This window comes from Hevea brasiliensis, chromosome 3 (genome assembly GCF_030052815.1).
Source record: "Hevea brasiliensis isolate MT/VB/25A 57/8 chromosome 3, ASM3005281v1, whole genome shotgun sequence".
Classification (NCBI taxonomy): Eukaryota; Viridiplantae; Streptophyta; class Magnoliopsida; order Malpighiales; family Euphorbiaceae; genus Hevea; species Hevea brasiliensis.
The window spans coordinates 103931512-103953476 of NC_079495.1; the positions used below are offsets into that span (position 1 = coordinate 103931512).

Genomic DNA, 21965 nt, shown 5'->3' on the forward strand with positions numbered 1-21965 from the left:
GAGGCAATTATTATGTCGAAGTGAGATTTTTTTTTTAAAATTTTTTTTCTAATAGTAACTAGATATTTAACCTGCCAGATATGATCATCAGACTATCACTCTAAGCAACTTAGAAAACCTATACCCAAGGTCAAGATTTGATCTCGATCAAAATTAAAAAACAGAAACGAAACCTAAAATTCAATTTTTTTAAAACTCAGACGGATCGCTCAGTTTAGAATAGATCAAGAAAACCTTTTTTTTATTTTTGTATATATTACTGATAATCTATTATATATACAATAAATAGTCCTAGTAATATTATACATCTACAACAAAAATGAAAAACAGAGGTAATATACAAGATAAACCCAGGTTGAAACCGAAAGCTCCACAAACCTTGTAACCAACGGCAGAATCGATCTTTTTTGCTGCTTGCACCATGGATTAGTTGGGTTGGTTTGAGTTGAGTCGTCACTTGAATTGTATTCCTTTCAAATCTCTACTAAATTCACTTGCAGCCAAGACATTTCCAGCATTATTTGACTTCCAGGAAAATAGTTCTCAGGTAAGATCTGATGACTGCCAAAATTCAACACTGCTAAATGTCATATAAGTTTTCCTGTTTATATCAACAATGAATTACAGAAAAGACTAAAATTAATTACTTGTTGCATGTGTTTCTATACTTGGAAGATTTGCCCAGCGAACCAATTGGATGCCCTTCTCTGAATTTCTTGAGAATTTAGAGGTTGCTTTCATTCCTGTCCTCAAGCAAGCTTTTCAATTGAACTACATAAGAAATCCAGAAGCCTGAACCCCATTTCTCACATCAAAATATCATATGGAACACTAATAAAATTATACCTCTCTATCAGCTTATGATTTTTGACAGAGCCACCTATGTACGCTTTAATGCAAACGAGGCACAACTGAAATTCAATTGACTGATGTCATGGCTGACATGAGAAGACACACCAAGGGGATCGCTAGCCGATTATGACATCATATTAAGCAGCCATGCAGTCCAGAGGGAAACACATCAAATGTGCTGGCTTCAAAACCATATGTAACGACTGATCTCCAAAAGATTTAAGTGGATACAGCTGTTCATGCTTTTAGTTTTATAAGAATGCATAATGGGAACCAGAACTTTCATTCTTCCACTGAACTTTGATTTTCAAGGGCAATACAGTGCACATAATCATCCCTGCAACCAACAAAAATCCTGCCTCCAATCATCACTGGTGAAGAGAATATGTCTCCTGGGAGCTCAAACCTTGCAAGTTCATGAACTGCATTTTTACTTGGTTGATTAGCCTTTCCTGCAACATCCCTGTTGATAAGAAGCAAATGAATGCTTCCAGAACTCGTACATACACAAACCAACCTGGAAGATGTCATGGACAGATACATTAGATAATGTATACTCAGAATTTCTTACAATTTACACTTTGTTTGGATTGGGGGTAAGGAGGGGGACAGGGGAAGGGAAGATAAAGTACCTAGCTCATCATGTTTGGCAGTGGCTTTTTATTAGGAAGGGTATGGAAGGGGCCTTCCCCCTCAAACTCCCATTTTTCTTGCACCCCAAATTGTAGTGTAAGCAAGGGGAAGGGAGTTGAGCATTTGTCTCGAAAGTTGACTTTTTTTCTTATCCCTAAGGAAAAACAGAAGCCCAATTTCACCCTTGTCATATAAGCCCATCAGTGGCAGCTTCTGTCTTACCTTCAGTGTGTTTTCTTTTTTTCTTTCCCTCTTCACGGCACCTGCGGCCTCCTCAGTTCTTTTCAAATCTTGAATAGAATTTCTTTTCTTTTTTTTTCCCTTTTCCTTGATTACTTGTGTTTCATTATTTTTTATTTACACTACATAAAAATTAATATTCTTTATTATTTTACTTGTTTGAACACTATGTATTAAATAAAATCATAAAAATTGAAAGGTTTTTTCAATTATGTAAAAATTTGACAATAATTATTATTAAATGATTTTTTTTCAATGGAAAATAAGTCAAAGTTTATTTAATTTTTCTTATTGTAGGTTAAGATAGTTTTGATATAATATTGTATTAAACTAAAGGAATGCATTATGTTAGCAAAAATTTAGCAAGAGCGATTTATATATTATTTTGTAACTAAGGAAATGTTGATAACTTTAATATTTTACTTCCCTTTCCCTCCCCTGCTTTTTGAAGGAGTATAAGAAGACCAGATTTACAGATTTTTTTTATTTAATATTTTGTTGTAAAATTAGGAAGATTATATTTATATTATTAAGGAAATACTAATATTATTTCTATTATTTAAGAATTCTATTATTACTATTATTATTATTTAGGAAGTAGAATTTTATTTGATTTAGGACATTAAGTGATTTGTGATTCCTAATTAGTATAGGATTTAGGGTACTTAATCCTAATGTTAGTAGGATTACAAAAATTCTATATATAGGCCTAGGTTCTCTACATATTTAGTAGATTTTTATCATGATATGATTAACAATTGAGAATTAATAAAGTTGAGAATTTGTTTCTCTTGATTCTTGTATTCTTCTTGTTCTACATCACCTTTACTTTAATGAACCTCCCCTAACCTTCCCATCACCCCATCCAAACAGAGTGTTACTGTGATTTCTTTACCTGTCTGACACAAGGAAGGAGTCAGACACCAGCTGTAAGTGCTCATCAACATAAGCAGATGCAGTTATGGGATCTCCAACATTATACTCCCAGAGTAGATCTCCCTTTTCCTGACACACACCTCAGAATCAAGAAAGGGCAATGAAAGTAGAGCAAATAGGTAAAAACATTCTGGAAGTTTCTATACAGTATTCCATTTTCCAAATGGAAATAATTCCTTTGAATATATGCAGAATTAATGATGTCAGATCATACAATTAATTTCATGAATATATAAAAAATTAACAAGGATACAAGGAAAAGATTGAGAAAATGAGAACTTCAGTGATCACATGATTATTCAACACAAATACCATAAACAAATTGAAATATTTCAATTCCATTTTATAATTGATCATGAAGCTACTCTTTTTAAGAGATAGTTTCCTCTTCTGGTAAGATGTAAGTTCCTCTTCTGATAAGATATAAGACCAATTAATAGGAAATTCAACACCCACAAGCAGGGAAGAACCGCTATTACCAGTTACCCACATGCCATTTAAAGCAAACAATACAGAAATATGGAGTTAAGGCAAGGCCCTAAACAATAAAGAAAGGACAAGACACCCAATTTTTTCTTTTATTTTTTGCTCCTCGAAACTGTACTTCTCTTTTATCTTTCTGATTCCAGTAAGGACCCGGATTTGCTTAGCTCTGAGTTGTGTGTTGATACGCATCAACTTACATGCCCAAGTTGATCCATGTATTCTATTATAAAAATGCCATGGTCCTAAGTCATATAGCTAGAAACCCATCAATTCCATGGAAAAAACACACCATGAAGATGACTTGATTCAGGAGATTTCAGCATACCAATGTAAAGAAATAAAAAATAATAATAATTAAGTGCGATGACTTCAGGAAATTGTTAGTCAACAGAGAACAAACCGTTCCCTGTGGCCCAGGATTCCACTATGAGCTTCATTCTAAACACGGGCATCAAATTCATTGAAGAAAAGGACTAGCATCTATATTAATTTGAAAAATACCAGCAACAAAAGCATAAAACCTGGCATGCATACTGCTACGAAGTTTACACTGAAACTTACCATTTCGAATGAATACACACTTCCATTTCTTGAACATACCAGCACCTGTGCCAAAATAAAAGAACAGGTAACTGCATTTTATTTTACAGCCGATGCTTGTTTCAAATTCACAACTGAAGGGAAGCGAAGTCGGTCACAAAATTAATATTACAGGCTATAGAAAACAGGCTGAAAAAATAAGATCATGCTAACGTCATTGTGCATTGGGGACAACCATAAGAATTATGTGATCATTCTGTTGAATAATTCTGTTGAACTGTTATATTCTGAGATCTGCAAGCTATGTCAATATCATAGTCAACACTTAAAATATCTAGACGTGGAAAGGCATTATCCTATATAGGCAATTCAAGAAGGATTATGTCAGAAAAAATTTACCTGAGAAGGAAGCACACAAGATGTGCAGGCTCCAGCAAATACAGGACCACCAGTTTTACGCTGAAGGAGAAATTGAATTGTAGAAAAATAGATCAAAAGTTTTGCCAGAAATACCACTAACATTATAGAGTTACGGAGAAGGAAAAGGACATGTGAAAATAGATCCTACTGTACTAGTTTTTCCAGGAAAAGGCAATTGCAGCAGCCAGCAAGTATGGTTTATCACATTACAAGCACTTCACTCATTCACAAGTGACTGCCCCAAAAGATTAGAGAAGGGTGCTAAAAAGTAAACTTGGATATAATGGAATAGGATAAATTCATACCTGCCAAATGATAGATCCACGCAAATCCAATGCAACAATGTTCCCATCCACTAAACAACAAATAACTGCACCAAAAGGGAAAGGACAAAATGATGGGTTGTGACAAGATTAATCCACCTGCTAGAAAAGTAGTTAAATGATCTGCATGCGCACCATTTCCATGTGAAGAATCAACTGAAAGTGACCCAAATACAGGCACCTGTAGCTCATGCTGCCATAAGGTATAAAATGGTAAAGCCTGCAATTGACAACAAAGACAAATGAACAAACCACATTTTAGTGTAAGGTAAAAAAGGTGCCCCACTGCACAATAGCATGAAGCCACCCACACTATTGGCTCTGGGGAGAATCAGAGGTATGTTGCCTTACCCTTGCAAGTATAAGGAGGATTCCTTGGTTTGAACCAATGACCTTCAAGTCAAAATGGAGCAACCTTAGTGTTGCATTGAGGCTCATCCTCAGTGCTCCAAATTTTAACTTAAACTAACCCAGTAATTTATCATTATAAACTTTTGTTTACTAACTATTAGGAAAAAGTATAAAAAAGTGGGTTTCGCACTTTTAACAATTAGGGGTCTGTCTGTCTGTGGTTCAGTTTTCGACAACATGGTACCTTGAGGCCTAAGCTTTACCCAGTTAGAACTTTAAGGACAATGTTATAATGTTGTTAGTTATGCTGACGTGGAGGTGCAATTCTAATAAAATAATTTTTTTTTTAAAAATATCTTAGGCCCCAAAAAAAAATTAAAATTTAAAAATAATAAAATATTTTTTATTTATTGCAGACTGCCACATCAGCATGACTAACAAATTTTGAACTTTTGTCCTTTTATTGAAATCACAGGGTCAAGAAGTGCGGACTAATAAACAAGCAGGCCTCCATGCTAAACTAGGCTTGAAACTAGGCTCTCCATCACCAAAATGGCCTTGGTGATTTTGATTTGGTTTGCTAACACTTATATGCCCTTTAATTTTCCTGTATACTGCCGAGTGGGACTTGTTCTCACAAGCCATATATTCCAACATCCTTAAAGTGCTAACATAGTAAAGCTCAATGTACCATTTTATCAAAAATTAAACCACTAGCCCTTAAGTCCTAAAGCGCCAAACCTCAGGGCAATTTTTTGTACTTTCCCCAAATTATTGTCAGACAACAGGGCTGCAAATGAGCTCAACTTCAGCTTCTGGGTTAAAAAATGAAAAGATTAATATGAGAGCAACTTAAAGTTAATAAGCCTGGCGATAGGTTCAATAAACTTAATAAAGATAGGATAAATTTAAAAGATATACAGGAAATAAGTAAATATAAACTATGTGTTGCTAATTTCAAAAAGAAAAATACATAATGCTATTGATAAACAAGTAAAATTCATACAAAAGTTAATAAGGTACTTCAAGTCAAGTTACATTCAACAACTCAAGCTTGGTATTATGCTTGAGCTCAATTATAATGATGTCTTCAAGATATGATTGACCTTTTATAAAAGAGCCCAACTCAGGTTATTGTCAACTGTACTAAGTCTTCAAGCAACATAATGATCTCAACTCCACTCAACTTTAGCCCAACAAACAGCAAATGCATTGTTGTAACAAGTGGTAGTGATGGAATGCTAGACACAATGATGGTTAGCAATGGCAGCAGTAAAGAACACATTAAAATAGTGATTTGCAAATATTTCTTCTGCCTGCACTATATTTTCTTTGATTTGCAAGATTTTAGCCTAAAGCCCAAGTTTTGTAGCGTTTTTTTCCCTTTCTTTTTCCTTTCTGGTAAAGATTTTTAAATAATGCCTTTTCAATAGGTCTCCCTGTCATACCAAAATTAAACATAATGATTGACGTGGCTTCCAGAACCTTTCAAGTTTCTGCATTCAACTATAGTCAAAAGCCACAATTACAATCCCGTTTATAAGCAAATCTAAATTAAAATAACCCAAACCTGAAGCACTTGTTCTAGAAACACGTGCTTTACTATAGGAAATTGACAAACAAAGCAATCTGGCTGTTTAGGTTTAGGCATCAGCTCAAAGATAAAGACAACTGGATATAGTTGCAGCAATCTTGGTGAAATCTTACCCACATATAGGAGAGAGAAAGAAAAGAGAAGGATAAAATTGCAACTTGCATTGTGTCATACCTTTATTGATACGGCTGTCACACGACCACTGGTAGAAGCCACATAAAGTGTTTCATGCATCTAATGAAAAATAATTAAATTTCAAATCAGGTGATAAAGTAAAGATAATTCAGTAATTCCTACACGATGGTTTTACAATATTCTAATAATACTCATAATGACAACACAACATAATCTAATTCTAACAAATGGATTGAATCAATCAATAGTAGGGGTGTGCAAATAGTCGGTTCGGTTCCGAACCGAACCGAACTAATAAAATTGAAAATCGAAAATCAAAAATTTTAAAAATCAAACCAAACTGATTATTAAGAGAAAACCGAACCGAACCAAAACCGATAAATATCAGTTCAGTTCGATTTTAAACCAATCAAACCAAATTTTGTAAAATTTCATATTTTCAACATTAAATCTCAATAACAAAAACATAAAAAAAAACTTAGAAATCAAAACTCAAAAATCTTATATATATATATATATATATTAGTAATTTTGGTTCGGTTCAGTTCGTTTTTTTTTTAAATTTTTTATGAAATAACCGAACCGAACCAATTAACCGAAATTATCAAAATTTATAAATCGAACCGAACCGATTGAATTTTAAAACCGAACTGATTGAACCGAATTGACTTGATTCGGTTCGGTTTTTCAGTTTAAACCAAAATCTGCTCTCTCCTAATCAACAGGGATTAGCTCAATTAGTACACCTGCAGATAATTACAGGTCCATCATGGGTTCCATGCTCAGGCTCTTCCCCAAAAGAACAAAAGAAATATATGGGATAGAGACAATTCCTACATCCAACATGATGAATTCAATTGGCTCTCTCTTTTTGATACTATTGAATCCAAATAATAAAAATTATAAATAATAAGAGATACGTGCAGAAATATAAAACATCACACAAGGTGAAAAACCAACAAAAAAGAAAATTAAAGATATACGTAATATATATTCTGCGATATGCGTGCATAACATATGAACAAGTAAGAATGTCAAGCAACAAGAAACATAAGAAATGACAGTATAATTAAAATTTGACAGATTAAACAAAATACGAGAATATAAGCCAAATCATTGTGAAATAAGAACAATACAAAGTTAAAATCAACCAAAATCACATCAAATGCAGATGAATCATATATACTGTTCCACAAAAAAAAATCAAAATGGAAGCTCCTTTTAAAAAATGAATGCAAATATTCACCTCATCAATTGCAGGTGACCCAAATACACTTCCACCACATGAGAGTTTATAGATACAGCAACAATTTCTGTAGTCAAGTGCGTATAGATACTGGTCATGAGAGCCACACCTGTAAACATTTTGTCTGAAGATCAATTACTTGATAAAAACGAAACATATGTTTTGCAGAACATTTTCCATGAGAAGTCTTTTAATAGGACAACAAATATATTGCAACGATGTAAGCTGACAAAGCCCAACAATATATACATAGCAGTATTATAGTTCACACTATTTCTGTTAACCATATTCCATACCCGATAGTTGCACATAAAAGATTAGGAGCTCAAAGGCTTTTAATCAAAAAGGCTCTACCAAAGATATTTCCGACCTTGTTCAATATGCAAAGCAATAAATAAAAAAAAAAAAAGGAGCTAATTCAGCTAGTTTATGAGTTTATGCAACTTCAAGAAGAGAACAACACTAAATGGAAGTAGAAGATTTTTCAGCATTTTATTTTATTTTCTTGATCAATTTAAGGATATTATACCTTATTTTTTAAATTCTTTTTTAGGTAAAGCAGGATGGTTGAAGTGGAGACTTGCCACAGGAGTTTTATGTGACCGTAAAATTCCCAATAAGTTGAAAGGAAATTTTACCGTACAGCCATACGACCGGCTATGTTATATAGTAGTGAGTGTTGGGTACTGAAAGAGTCGTATGGGTCTAAGATAAGAGAATATTAAGGTGGATGAGTGGCCATACTAGACTAGATGAAGTCCATAACAAAAGTATAAGAGAAAAGGTAGGAGTGGTGCCAATTGAAGATAAGTTGAGAGAAAGGAGATTGAAGTGATTTGGTCATGTGAAGCGTAGACATACGGAGGCTCCAGTTAGACAAGTAGAGCACATTAGGTTAGAGGATAGAAAGAAAAAAAAGGGTAAGACCTAAATTGACTTGGAGGAGAGTAGTACAACATGACCTAGAAGCATTACACATTTCTGAGAATTTAACCCAAAATCGTTTAAAGTAGAGAAAGCGAATCCACATAGCCGACCCCAAATTTTTTGGATAAAGGTTTAGTTGAGTTGAGTTTATTCCAAATTTGATCAACCCTAAACCATACCGAGTCCACTTGTTCCACCACTACAGAAAAAGAAAATTCAGTTTCTATCTTCAACTAAAGCAACAGAAAGAAACAACAATAAGCAGAGCTGATGCAAGCATGACACAGTAGAAAATTTATTACCAGATTAATTTTCTGTGTATATCCACAACTGGTTGGCACTTCACCTTCATTGAATATTGAATAAAAAAAAATCAACAGGAATCAGAGATTATGTTCTAAAATATGCGCTGAGCATAAATTAAAAAAGCACAACTGGAAACAGATGAATGAACCAGATGAAATCTTCCTTTTTCTTCCAAATTTTTTATTTGTATTAAAGAAGTGAATGAAACCAATTTTCACTCATTGCCACATGATGACATGATATTCAGCAATGTGGCCTCGATGCATGCAGGCCATGTGCTACTTCTAACCAAAGAGGTCAGTCATGGACGATAGACCCTGATTCTACTGCCAGTATTTCCAGCTCAACACAACAGTAAACAAAGATGCAACAACTTTATTGCACGTTTTGACACCAATCTGTTTGCTACAAGATTGTGACAGAACAGATGACTATTATCAACTAACATAACATTAAAGCCCTAGAATAAAATGATATGAGAACATCTCTAAGAGTGTGTCAGTGTGGGCATGGGAAACTTACATGGTTCACAAATGCGTGAAACCAGATATGGCAATGTGCATTCATATGTGTGTGTGCAAAGAAAAGAAGAAAATTTAGGTTAAAAAAAAAGAAACATTATCATTCAGGTAAGAATTTCTGACACTCGATATATACATTTTAATAAAATTCAAGTTATGAAGAAGCTGTAAAATGTTTCTACAAATGTCATTGGAATTGGAGCATGAGAAAGGAAAAGCTAAAAAGATTCCAAGACCAGCATTTCCCTATTATATCTTCTTTCTTAAAAATGACAATAACCATATCTAAAGGTTCTGGTATTGTAATATTTTCAAAAAGCCCAACACAAACTGATATGGGAGTGGGACTGACACTTAGAGAGTTTAGGACTACTTATATTACAAAGAAAATTAGAAAATAGTTATTTCAGGCATTTTACACCAATATAAGCATTGGGAGCTGATTTCATGACGCTCAGATAAATTTTCTTATGGGACTCCTCGGCTTTGGTAGTTATTGATTTGATAATAAAAATGAAATTTCATTCAATTAATATTCTTAAATTGGTTCTACATACATCAGGCACAGCAAAGAGAACATAAAGCCAACAAACTAACACTTGGTAAAATAAGATGATACAGGATTGATGCTTGCTGCATCTTGAAAAGGAAAAATGCAGAAAGATGGCCATTTTACCATCATACCTCAGCACATGTTTGGAAAGTCCAACAAATATTGCCATTGAAAAAATCAAGAAAATATATTTTCCCTTTGTAGCATCCGACTACAACCTGATAATGTATATAAAAGATTAAAGCTCTTACAATGCACAATAAAAAATGGAATAACATGGTGAATTATGTGAAATAATAACCTGAGAAAAGTCAGCAACAATTGCTGCTGAACATTCAACTCGTCCCTCTAGTTTGACCTCCCACTGGATAGCACCGCTACAGCAAATTATGTTCCAGTAATACAGTTAAAAGATGAACAATTCACACTAGCACTAAATTTTTCATGCATCATAAATGTGAAAAAAATGATATTGGGTGTTTATAGCGTATAAATAACATAAAGTTTGTAATTATTGTTAGGAAAAACGTAAAACAAAAGATAGTTAATATAGGAAACATTTTTGTATTCAGACAAAAAGGAATAAAATGATAAATTGGAACTGAAACAGAAAAAGGAAAACCCCTCTAAGATTTAGCATTTCACTCCAGTCCTGCACAGAAAACCAGTGCAAATATCCAAAAATAAATTTGATTCTATAAAACCTTTATTTTTAAAATCCCAAACCAAATGACCTACATCAAAAGCATGTTCAATTTCCCACGTAGTGTTCATGGGTAAGAGTGGGATTGCACCAGGCATCTGGAAGAACCCAGAACCCTTCGTTCTTTCCTTTTTTTCCCTTACCCTCAAATATCCTACCTACAACTGATTCTAAGCCAGCTAATAAAACCCCTAATTCTTCCTGCTGCTCTCTTATGTCATTACTTATTCAAGCATTACAACCTGATCTCTAAACATGGCGCTGAAAGTGATAATCAGATGTGACAATAATGAAAATTGTTGATAATCCCTATCAAAACACCTTCTTCATGAACTATACCTTTTGGCGTTAACACAAGTAAACTTATGCGAATGAGATCCAATAAACAAATAGACATCTTGGTCTTTAAATACAATTAGTGGTGATGCGTCTACACAAGACTCCATCTGAACCTTCCACAAGTCCTGCATTGAAGAACCTTTTCTGTTTCTCGGAACTTCTGCAGACCAAGTTAATTGATGGGTATTTCTCAAACTGCACTCCTCTTCATACATAACCTTGTTGCATCGGCTGAATGAACATGAGATTGGTATCACAGAAGACCAAGGATATCCGCCTCTGAGACTAACACGTTTTGAAGAAATGTGATTGTCCAAATTAACCTTAAAGGGCTTGGATACTGCAACAATGTGATCATTATTTTGATGAAAGTTCTTCTGTTTTTTAAGGCCAGTATTAGGAACAGAGGAATTAACAGAATAAGACATATTCCAGCTATGTGCTTTCAGATTCGATTTCCAACTAATTTCAGTTCTGACATCTTTGTAAGATGCCCTCTTATGTAGCAGAGCATTGCGAAGCTTAGACGGAGTAGGAAAGTTATAAAGTAATCTCATATCAATTCCTAGATTATAAGAAACCTGTGCTGCAGTAATGGAACTACCACCCAACATAAAGAAATCATCATCATCAGAAACATCTTCCACCATTAAAGCATCACAAAATGCCTGTAAAAAAAAGGTCATATTTTTTCACTTTCTCAATGAAGCAAATCTTTAGATAATAAGAATAGCAAGGATTCTTAGTTCAAATGAAATAGTGCCCATTTGAAGGAAGTATAGAGATGTGAGAAGGGTAAAAATTTTTGCAGGCAAACCTTTTTTATGATATGCAGGTGGTCACTGATCTCAGTGTTGCAAATCTTATCTTTAACATTCACATTGAAAAATGCTGAAGTTGCCAACAAGGCATAATCAACTTTTCCACTGGAAGAGATAGGCAATGATTCTGTAAATACAAAGCGGTTAGGAATCATAACTAAAGGAACTTTTCCAACCATCCAACTTCTAATTGAAGATCGTACTGAATCACCAGATTTCTCCTCATCTTTTAACAACAAAAAAGCCTCAAGGAGCAAAAGCCCCCCTGGACCTTCAGAAGAAATCACAGCAGCATCAACAACATCAGGATGTTCCCTGAGTGTAATTTCAATCTCTTCTAAGGCTATACGTTGCCCATGAACTTTTATACTGCGATCAGTTCGCCCCAAGAATACCAAGTCACCACATTGAAGCCGTTGTGCAAAATCACCAGTTCTGTAATAAACTTGACTCCCACAGTCATCCACCAAACAGTTGCAAATGAGGGTTTTATGCACTTTTACAGAGTCAAAAGACAACATAGCAGAATCAGAAAAGTAACCGGTACAAACACAGAGACCACCAACACATACCTCTCCCTGATTGGCTGGATCAGTTTCACCAACCAGTACTACATCACAGTTAGAAATAGGCACACCAATCGGAACACTTGTTAGTGCCTCTGTCTCCAAAATCTGAGGCAACCTCTTGCAATCAAAATATGTACAATCACCAGATACCTTGATTCAAAAGTTGAAGCATGTTTTAGATGGAAGGAGATCTTCTTAATAAAGAAAGAAGAGAAATGCAAATTAAAGGATGAAAGCAAGTGATATTGTATCAGGCTCTCAGCAAGTACTTCACTATACACAAAACCATATAAAAAGATGATCGACAACCTTTCATCAAAGGCACAAAGAAATTATAGAGAAGATGGGAATGAAGATTAAATAATAAGAAATTAAACAAATAAGCTAACACAATGAAGTATTTGTGAACTGTACTACTCTAAGTACCATAGAAAAACTTCATCCATGGTTGATGCAATAATAGTGAAGAACATTGATATTTTAAAATGAGACGACTACATATATGAGAATAAGGGTGAAGCAAGAATATGAATTTTTACAATTTCCATCAGCCCCAAAAAAAAAAAAAGAATAAGGAGAGATTCCAAATGTCTAACCTCTGTACTCCCATATAAATTCAAAATGGAGGTCCCAGGTAGTAAATTGGAAAGCACATCCCACAAGGATAAAGGAAATACTTCACCACTTAGCACTAGCAACTTCAACGAATCCTGGATCTGCATTTTATATTGATGACTTTGCAAAGCAGGAAGGATTGCTCGCATCAGTGAAGGAACAGCGATAAGCCTATTTATACAGTACGCCTACAGGAACAGTTTAAAACACTTATTACTAAATAGAAACATCACTAACAGCATGCCAGAATTATCAGTATCAATACTAAAAGATAAATCATTTATCATTGCCAAGAATGAAAACAATAGAAGTCATAGACACATTTAAAACGAACGTTCAACATCTGCAAAATATTCAAAGTAGAAACTCTAATCATACGAACCAATGTAAGATCCACGTTCTGATCATAACCACAACAAAATGCTTGAATAAACTTTATAATTTGAAACTCTTACATAATAAAATATTTCAACCTTCAAATGCAAGTATCCGGAAAGAAGCTACAACCAGTGACAGCAAATTCCTTGAACAATGAACTTAATATAAATTGTAAAGATGCATGCAAGCCACTATTTGGCATAATCACTTAATCATTGTCTATAGATGCCAATCAAGAACACTATTTGTTCAGTTAATTCTTGAAAAGCTACCTACAATTTACAAGACTCAATCAGCAATGAGCTCTAAAAGACCAACACTACCAATAAGAACAAAATTTAACGGGTTGCAATTTAATCTGAATAGAGCAAGGCTAACTGCAATTTATACTCATGCTTAAACATGCATGAAGGACAAGCATGCTATACAGAGATGAAAACTGCCATAAGCACATGTACCTGTAGAAAATTGACAACAGAAAATGGATCTTTTTTCAGCTGAGTGAAAGGAGGTATAACCAGTGTACATGCACCAAGCATAGCACCAAGAAATTCTTGCAGGTGATCAATAAAACTTATTGAAGTTTTGAACAATAAGACTTCCTGTTCATGCAGTGGATACAACTCTTGCATCCACAGAAAGCGATTTAATAGCCCTGAAAAGAAAAACAAGAAGATTACATTAACAAATCATGTTGCACATGCAAAGAAAATTGAGAATTGATCAAATTCAAGAATTGCATCGTGTTGTCAGTTTGTTCATTTTATGATACCAGACATATATAAATATAGGCTGCATTTGGTTAAAGAAAACAACAAAAAGAAGAAGAAGAGAAAATCAACTTTGGAAAGGTTACCAAACAAAGCCTTTTTGTGTGCAACAGAAAGAGGAAACGAGCCAAGAAAGGATGGAGCCAGTAGATTAAGAGAGAAACAGAAGTTGTCCATCATATTCAACAGCAGGAATACCTTTGAATATTTATTCATTCCTTGCTTATTTCTCTCAAATCATTTTGAACAGATTATTACAATGAAGAGTCCTCAAAACACAAAGTTACGTCATAAAATAACAAAAAATAAATTTCAACATTGCATGAAAAAACTTTCAGCTTATTCTTGTTCATGGCATAAAACAGTGCACAGTAGCAACCAAAATGTACACAACAAATTGTGGTGTTAGACATGGAAAAATGCAAGCTAAACTAAATGCTTACCTTGTTCTGTGCCACACACGCCCTTAGGCTTTCCAGTTGATCCAGACGTATACAGTAAATAACAGAACAACCTTTTTTCCCTTTTTTCACAAGGCCAAGTTATCTGTAGTGGACCAACACACTCTTCAAGGGCTTCTTCCACGGAAAAACATAAGACAGGACAACTACTACATTTGACAAGCCAATTCAAGTTATTAAGCTCATTAAAAATGCCTTTATCACATGATGATTCAGAAGTAATAATAAGATCACAATCTGAAGAAGAAACAATAGATAATATTCTATCTTTTGGCCATGAAGGATCAAGAGGCAAGAAAGCCTCTCCACACCTCAGAACTGAAAAAACAGAGATTATGTACTCCACAGAAGGTGGCATATATATTCCCAATATTTTTGGCCTATACACATTCTTACACTCATCCACTTGCTCCACTCTTGTTATAAATGATGTGGAGGACTTGGATACATCACATGTGCTCTGCCCGCCGTAATTACCCTTACCTGCACATTTAAGAAATAGCAATACCAATAAAAGCAACTCTTGAAACAGGAACCAGATGATGGTTGTAGAAAAGGATGCATTATTTTAAGTATATTTACTTTTTCCAAGCAGCATTAATATTGGGCTCAATTTTCCAAAAAGAATACAAAAATTTAGCAAAAGTATCAAGTTTGGCCTCAGCTTCCAATTGTGTTTTGGGTTTATGTCCTTAATCATTCTTTCTGTCAAACATATGGCATATTAACACATCCAATAACCCTTTAACATACACGTGTAGTGAACAGTTATCTGAAAATTGGGGAAAAAAAAATCAAATACTAACAAAAATGATAAATGCTGATATTGACATACAATATTATTCAAAATGCTAATGTAGCATATCTGTTCAGTTCATAGAACATTTTAAAAAGTACAAACAAAGCCAAACACAGAGAACAGCTATAATTGACACCAAAATTCCGACGTTGAAATATCAGACACCAATTTGGTTTCAAGATTATAACGCAATAATTCACAACTGAATCAATTTCTCATTTAACTGAAAATTAATCCCTCATTTGTCCATAATAGAACATCTTCCCATTATTGATTGATTGGTTGATCACATTATAATACTTCAGAAAAATAAAATAATAATAAAAAACCTGATGAGGATTGTGTTTTGTAAAGGCGGGATGCATCAGCACCATCGAGAACAACGCGGAGGCGAGAGCTAAGGAAATCAACGGACTTCAACAAGTCACCATAAGTGAAACATTTGTCTCCTTCATACACCAGCGAACTAAAAGAAGAAGAGGAGACGGAGGAGACTGAGCTTCCAGGGTTGATCAATTCTCCGGCAATCTGGCGCTGACCATCAACTGATGGTGCGGCGTGTATCGCCGCGATTTTTGTAGGGTTTCTGGTTGCTGCTCTGAGAAACTCGTGAGATATGCAGCAATGTTGTTCCTGCTGATTCAGCTGCTCCACACTGCCGCTACTGCCAGAACTCATTTCCCTTTGCTCTTCCTCTGGGCTCTGTTTTTTTTTTTAGAAAAAAAAATTATATATAGTGAAGTTATTCAGTTATTGTGGCCTTTGGTTTTTGGGCTAGGCCCTGCTTTGCGTGATGATTAAGGCTGGGTTTAGCTGTGCGTTTAAAAATATATATATTAATGATTTAATTCGAGACTCACATATTTAAGTAATTTTTGGCCCCAACTCAAAGAGGAAGATTTCACAGTGCACAAATCTATATAGATTGTACTAACATTAATTAATTTGCCTTTGAGGGAGACAACAAATGTAGATTCACAAATACAAAATTAACGCGTTATTGACAATACATTGCGGATGGAATTAATCACTATTCCCAATATCAACACAAAACAATTACAAATATGAACAAACAAACTTCATGAACTAATGCAAACTGAACATGAGTTCTCAAATGACTGGACAGATGTTGGAAAATATTCAATAAAAGAATTTGAAGTGTCAATTATCACAGACCAAGCAAGAAAACAACTTGTGAATGAAAGATTTGGGTGTTGTGCTTGTAGATGACTTGGCTAAAACAATGATCTCTGATTCATCTGCTCCACTTTCCCTGGCTTTCTCACATTCTTCACAGAATTTCTTGAAGCCATCCTCAACATACTTTACAGCTTGTAGAACTGTCATGCCCTCCACAAGTTTCTGAGGATAAATGTCCTTTTTATGATCTCCATTCAATGCTGCTGCCATTTGCACTAGTTCTTCTTGGAATTCACTAAGTTTTGCCTCTTCTTTTGCATCAGCTTCTCGCAGTTTCACAGGTTCTGTCAATGTAACTGCAGAATATATATATATATGCATACAGGATTAGATAAAATACAAGCCGTCTTATTGTAAAAGTTGTGAGAGAAATGTTACCTGGACAATCTGTTCTTGGGCTACTTCGAGTCAAAACACCCTCAAAAGTGCCAGCCCAAGCATCTCTCTTGGTCAGAAACTCTTTTAAGTTGAATAGCTTTTTAACTGTTGCTGCGATTGAGGAATGCTCATATTGTGATGTAGGTTCTGGTCCTGAAGGTCCGTGCAGTACTGCAATTCAATTTAATCACAAAACCTATCTCAAATTACTTCAAAATCAGGACATTACTCTCATAAAACTTGCTCTGTGTGCTGTTATAACCATTAATTTTAGGACCTGGACGTCCCACAGCGCGCCGGAGACAATACTTCTGCACTGCTGACAATCTCCAGGTAAATTACAGGGGTGTAAATGAGGAAGCAACCTATAAATTACTCGAGCTAGGCTCGAAAAATACTCTAAATCAACTCGATTTTAATCGAGTTCGAATATTTAAAACGAGTTTTAGCTCGAAGAAATCAAGGTCGACCAAGTCAAATAGAGTTTTGAATATCGAGTTCTAAAATTGAGTCAAGCTTGAGATTGCCAGTGTGTTGACTCAATTCAACTCGATTATACCTATCAGTGAACCTGACACTTGGAATTGGCTTCAGCTAAACAACCTAAGCTAACTATGGTTGTATTACTATCCATAAAATTAACAAAGTGAAAGTATAATAGAAATGCACCTGTTCCAGGCTCAATCCAGGGAGAGATTAAAAGAGCTGGAATCCTGACGCCAAGTCGATCAAACTTGAAGAAATAAGGGGCGGGACCAACAATATCATCAGGACTAGGGACACCAGTTACAGGAGTTGGAACATGATCATAGAAACCACCATGTTCATCATATATGATTATGAAGAGCATTTCGTTCCACTGGGGGCTAGCTCTCAGTGCTTCATAGACTTCTTTCACAAATTTTTGGCCTTCGGAGACATCATGTGATGGGTGGTCATCGTTTGCCGGTATGCTTAAAAGGTCGAAAAACCTTTGTTCAACCACCACATAGTTTGGTAGCTTCCCTTCCTCACAGTGCTCCTTAAAGTGCAGATCAAACTGGTGGAAATGCTTTAAGTACTTCAACTTTCTAAGGTTCCTGCAAACAAGGAGGTTCAGATTATTTATTCCGTTAAGTGAGAAAAGCTACTTAATTAAAGTTAATTAAGAACTGTGACATACTGCATAAATTTTAATATTATTAAAACTATGTATTTTATTAAATATGTTAATTCAGGTTCTAATAGTACTATATATATAATCGTGTTTAAGGTTAAAAAAATTATATGCTTTTTACATGATTTAATCATCAAGTATAAGAGATTTTCAATTTAATTTTATCTAATTTATTAGATTAATTAAAAATTAAATATAATTAGTCAATCATTTTTTATCAAATACTTTTCTATTTAACAAAAGATTTTTCTATTTAACAAAAGACTTCAATTAATAGTCGAATTCAACATATAGTCTTGAAAAAAACTGGTGAACTAAAATTTAATATTATTATTTTTTTTTAAATTTAAATGGTTCAAAATTGAGCCAACTCTATCAAAATAAATAAATACATTAAAAGCCTGTTGGCATTGTGATTTGAGGATAAAAAATGTTTTTTTTTTTAATTATTTTAGGGTGTGTTTAGTATTATCGTATATTTTTTGTTTTTTATTTTTTAAAATACTAAAAACTGCCTATAGTTTTTTATTTTATATTTTCTAAAAAAGGTTTTTCTAAGAATTTCTTTTTAAATTTCTTGTGCAATTAGAAAATAAATAAAAGCTAATATTTTTTACACATTGAAAATAAATAAATAAATTTTTTATTTAAAAATATTTCTAGTTATAATAAATTATTCATTTTATTATATATTTTTAAAAATATTATTAAAAATAAAGAATAATGAGAAAAAATTTAATATATAAAAGAGTTCCATTAAAAATCATTAGTGAAATTAGTGAATTTAAAAAAAAATATTACAATAATTATTAAGTAATATGAACGCATTTGGAGAAATTTAATAAAAATTATTCAAAAGAAAATTATTCGATAATAATTGAGGAATGGTTTGATGGACAAAACTGAAACAGAAAGCCACTTTTCCTAATTTTTCATTTTGATTGATGTGTTTTAAAAACCAAAAAAAGAAAACTAATATATATATATATATATAACTGAAAGTTCAACGGAACGAACTTTAAGAATTTTTTAAGGAAAAAAAAATATTTTGGAATAAAATATTATTTTAATATTTTTATAGTTAAAATTTAATAAATTTAATTTTTAATTATTTTTAATTTTTAATTAATATATTTAAAAAATATATTTATTTTAACAATAATTTCAATAATAATATCAAACACATTCTAAATGCACATTAAAATCAAGTGCATCTTACAAGATTTTTTTTTTAATAAAAAATAAAAGAAAAGAAAAACATAATACTATTGTAGATTTTTATTATTTTGATGAATGGTATGTCAACTATACACAATAAGACAATATTAAAAGTGGATTTAAAAATGGAGTTAGTTTTCAACTAGATCTAAGAAAATTATTTAAAAAAAAAAAAAAAAGGAAAATAACAAGTTGTATATAATAATGCCTCAGAGTGCCTGTCATTTATAGGCCCCAGTTCAACTGCAGCAGTTGATTGGGAAGGACACCATCTGGTCAACAACTGCATTATTATTTTATATGACTTACCACATGCAATGACCTTCTTATAAGGACAGATATTATTATTTGAAAATTGATCAGATTAGCCTCTGTATTTTCAGTTAAGAATTAAATAATTATAAAATTAAATTTTGAGTTAAATAAATTTTTATATTTTTTAATTAGAATTGAATAAGTTCACGTCTAATAAATTAAGAAAAAAAAATGATATTTTATTATTAAAAATTAATATTTTATTAAGCATAAACTTTTTTATTTTATTAAAAAATATAAGAGTTTATTTAATTTAAAATTTAATTTTAATTTTATTTAAATCTCTATTGGAAATATAAGGGCTTATTTAGAATTTTTTTTCATTATTATTTTGTCTTTATAATTGATTTTTTTTTAAATTGTTTTGATTCATTAATTTTTCCTTGCTCAGTAAATCCATGAGTTAATCAAAATATATATTATAATTAAACAAATTAGCCAGCGGATTAGAAAAACTAATCATTGAAATAATCAAATATTTATATTACTATAATATAATATATAAATAAAGAGTGAGTTTAAATTTTCACCGTTTTAAAAGATTTAATTATTTAAAACGAAAATTCAAATCTGTAAATTTATCAAAATACCATTTCTCAAGAATGAAAGTATCCTATGCAAACAAGAGATGTATGTATGATATCCAATCATAGATCCATGTGGGGTTCGCAAATCATGTAAACTACTATTCAGTTAATTAACACAGAAAGTTGAAAGGGGTTGATGCATGTGGATGTTTAATTAAGGTGAAAAATGCTATGATTAGGAATGGATGAGATTGAGATTTATGGAAGATCAAAGCCCTTTTTATTTTATTTATTTAATTTTATAATTTTACTCTATAAAATACATGAAAATATGAGCATGTGACTTTACACGTGGATCCCTTTTGTGTCTTGAATAATTAAATGTGATTACCACTCAAACTAATAGCCACAATAATTAATATGCATTGAAAAATTAAAATTGATTAATTTTAAAAATAATTTATTAATATGATTTATTTAATTTTTAATAAAATAATATAAATAAAGAGTATATTAAAAAAAGATTAAATAAATTTTATTATTTTAATTACATTAATTATATTAAAATATGCATAAAATTAATTAAAATATATTTAAAAAGTGGACAAATATTCAATCTAACCATTATTGCTATTTTCATATGTGATTGGAAAAATAATTAAAAAGATCTTAGAAAAAAAAAAAAGGCCGAGGTCATTTGGAGGGAGTGAAAATGAAAGTGATACCTGTAGAAAAGAGTAGGCGGAGGGTATTGATAATAAATCCCAAAGGTAAAACCAGCTTCATCCATCGACTCAAATATGGTCTTCTGCGCGTACCCTTCTACCAGCAACTTTGTGTCATTACTCGTTGCACCATGGGATGTCGCTGAATGCACATACAGCCTATTCGGCTGCGTCGACGCCGGAACTGAAGCAAACCACCTATCACATATCGCGAAATTCATCGCCAGCTCCTTATAAACCGGCACGGCCTCCGGTTTAAACCCGTTCATTACTGTCTCCCCCATGCCCGTCTGGATGCGCTCTGCATTCTGAGCAAAGCCATTCATTTTCGGTGTCAGAGCGTTCTCGCTAAGTGCGGCTTCTGTCCATTCAACGCCAAAAACCTGCTCGTAAATGGCTTGGATGGAGTGGCCAGGGTCTGGGTCAACGTATGCAGCGTTGTCGCCGTAGAAGATGACGGAGGAGTTGAGGTCAGAGTTGGAGATGGGGTTGGATTCGGATCCTGTGACGCCTTCAATTTATGGGTTGAGGGTCTTTAGCCAGCCGAGCATGTGATCGAATGAACGGTTTTCTTGGACCAGAACCACCACCGTTTTGATGGGGTATTGGTGTGGGGTGGAAGAGGAGCTTTCTGCAACCATTTTGGGCGGTTAGGTTTGGGTGTTGGTTTGGTTGGAAGGTGAATGGTGGTTTTGTTTGATGTGCTGCTAATTTATGTAGTTTTATATACGCAGAGTTTTGATTGAAGAAGAAAGTCCTAAAGACAGATATTCAAATATTTGAAATAGTTTTTGATAATATAAATTATTTTAACAAATATTTATATATTGAATAAATTTATTAAATTAAATATTTATACTTAAAAAAATATATAATAAATTTATAAAATATTTAATTTAATAATTATTAAATTCATTATTATAAAAGC

General features: G+C 33.1%; 2 protein-coding genes across 12 annotated transcripts; both read right to left on the reverse strand.

Annotated features, from left to right (window-relative positions):
* Positions 1-220: 220 nt before the first annotated feature.
* Positions 221-16237, reverse strand: LOC110649607 (putative acyl-activating enzyme 19). Of its 11 annotated transcripts, XM_058144366.1 has the most exons (21): positions 15848-16236; positions 14702-15202; positions 13947-14143; positions 13092-13298; positions 11923-12645; positions 11106-11773; positions 10365-10440; positions 10195-10281; positions 8986-9029; positions 7757-7865; positions 6550-6609; positions 4782-4823; positions 4566-4650; positions 4413-4477; positions 4087-4146; positions 3709-3753; positions 2621-2730; positions 1287-1369; positions 847-1189; positions 648-771; positions 221-561 (listed from the first exon to the last, which is right to left on the reverse strand). In XM_058144366.1, exons 1-19 carry the CDS (start codon positions 16194-16196, stop codon positions 1104-1106), a joined length of 3597 nt encoding a protein of 1198 aa, XP_058000349.1. In that variant the 5' UTR covers positions 16197-16236; the 3' UTR covers positions 221-561; positions 648-771; positions 847-1103. The 11 variants fall into 11 exon arrangements, with proteins under 11 accessions (XP_058000349.1, XP_058000344.1, XP_058000347.1 ...); XM_058144361.1 differs by having other exon boundaries at positions 648-758; positions 847-1369; XM_058144364.1 differs by having other exon boundaries at positions 221-577; positions 648-758; positions 847-1369.
* A 238-nt stretch (positions 16238-16475) lies between these two features.
* Positions 16476-21744, reverse strand: LOC110649606 (non-specific phospholipase C4). The gene is made up of 4 exons (XM_058144371.1): positions 21038-21744; positions 17766-18175; positions 17097-17267; positions 16476-17014 (listed from the first exon to the last, which is right to left on the reverse strand). The coding sequence occupies exons 1-4, from the start codon at positions 21361-21363 to the stop codon at positions 16680-16682; spliced, it is 1242 nt and encodes a 413-aa protein (XP_058000354.1). The 5' UTR covers positions 21364-21744; the 3' UTR covers positions 16476-16679.
* Between the last annotated feature and the right edge of the window lie 221 nt (positions 21745-21965).

Excerpts from the sequence above, each read along its gene's own strand:
- LOC110649607 (XM_058144361.1), bottom strand. The coding sequence starts at position 16,196 with ATGAGTTCTGGCAGTAGCGGCAGTGTGGAGCAGCTGAATCAGCAGGAA. Across the intron at positions 14,144-14,701 it reads CGTGTGTGGCACAGAACAAG|GGCTATTAAATCGCTTTCTG; the intron begins GTAAGCATTTAG and ends TTTTCTTTTCAG. Across the intron at positions 7,866-8,985 it reads ATACACAGAAAATTAATCTG|GTGTGGCTCTCATGACCAGT; the intron begins GTAATAAATTTT and ends AAATGTTTACAG.
- LOC110649606 (XM_058144371.1), bottom strand. The coding sequence starts at position 21,363 with ATGAATGGCTTTGCTCAGAATGCAGAGCGCATCCAGACGGGCATGGGG. Across the intron at positions 17,268-17,765 it reads CTGGATTGAGCCTGGAACAG|TACTGCACGGACCTTCAGGA; the intron begins GTGCATTTCTAT and ends ATTGAATTGCAG. Across the intron at positions 17,015-17,096 it reads CCCAAGAACAGATTGTCCAG|TTACATTGACAGAACCTGTG; the intron begins GTAACATTTCTC and ends TATATTCTGCAG.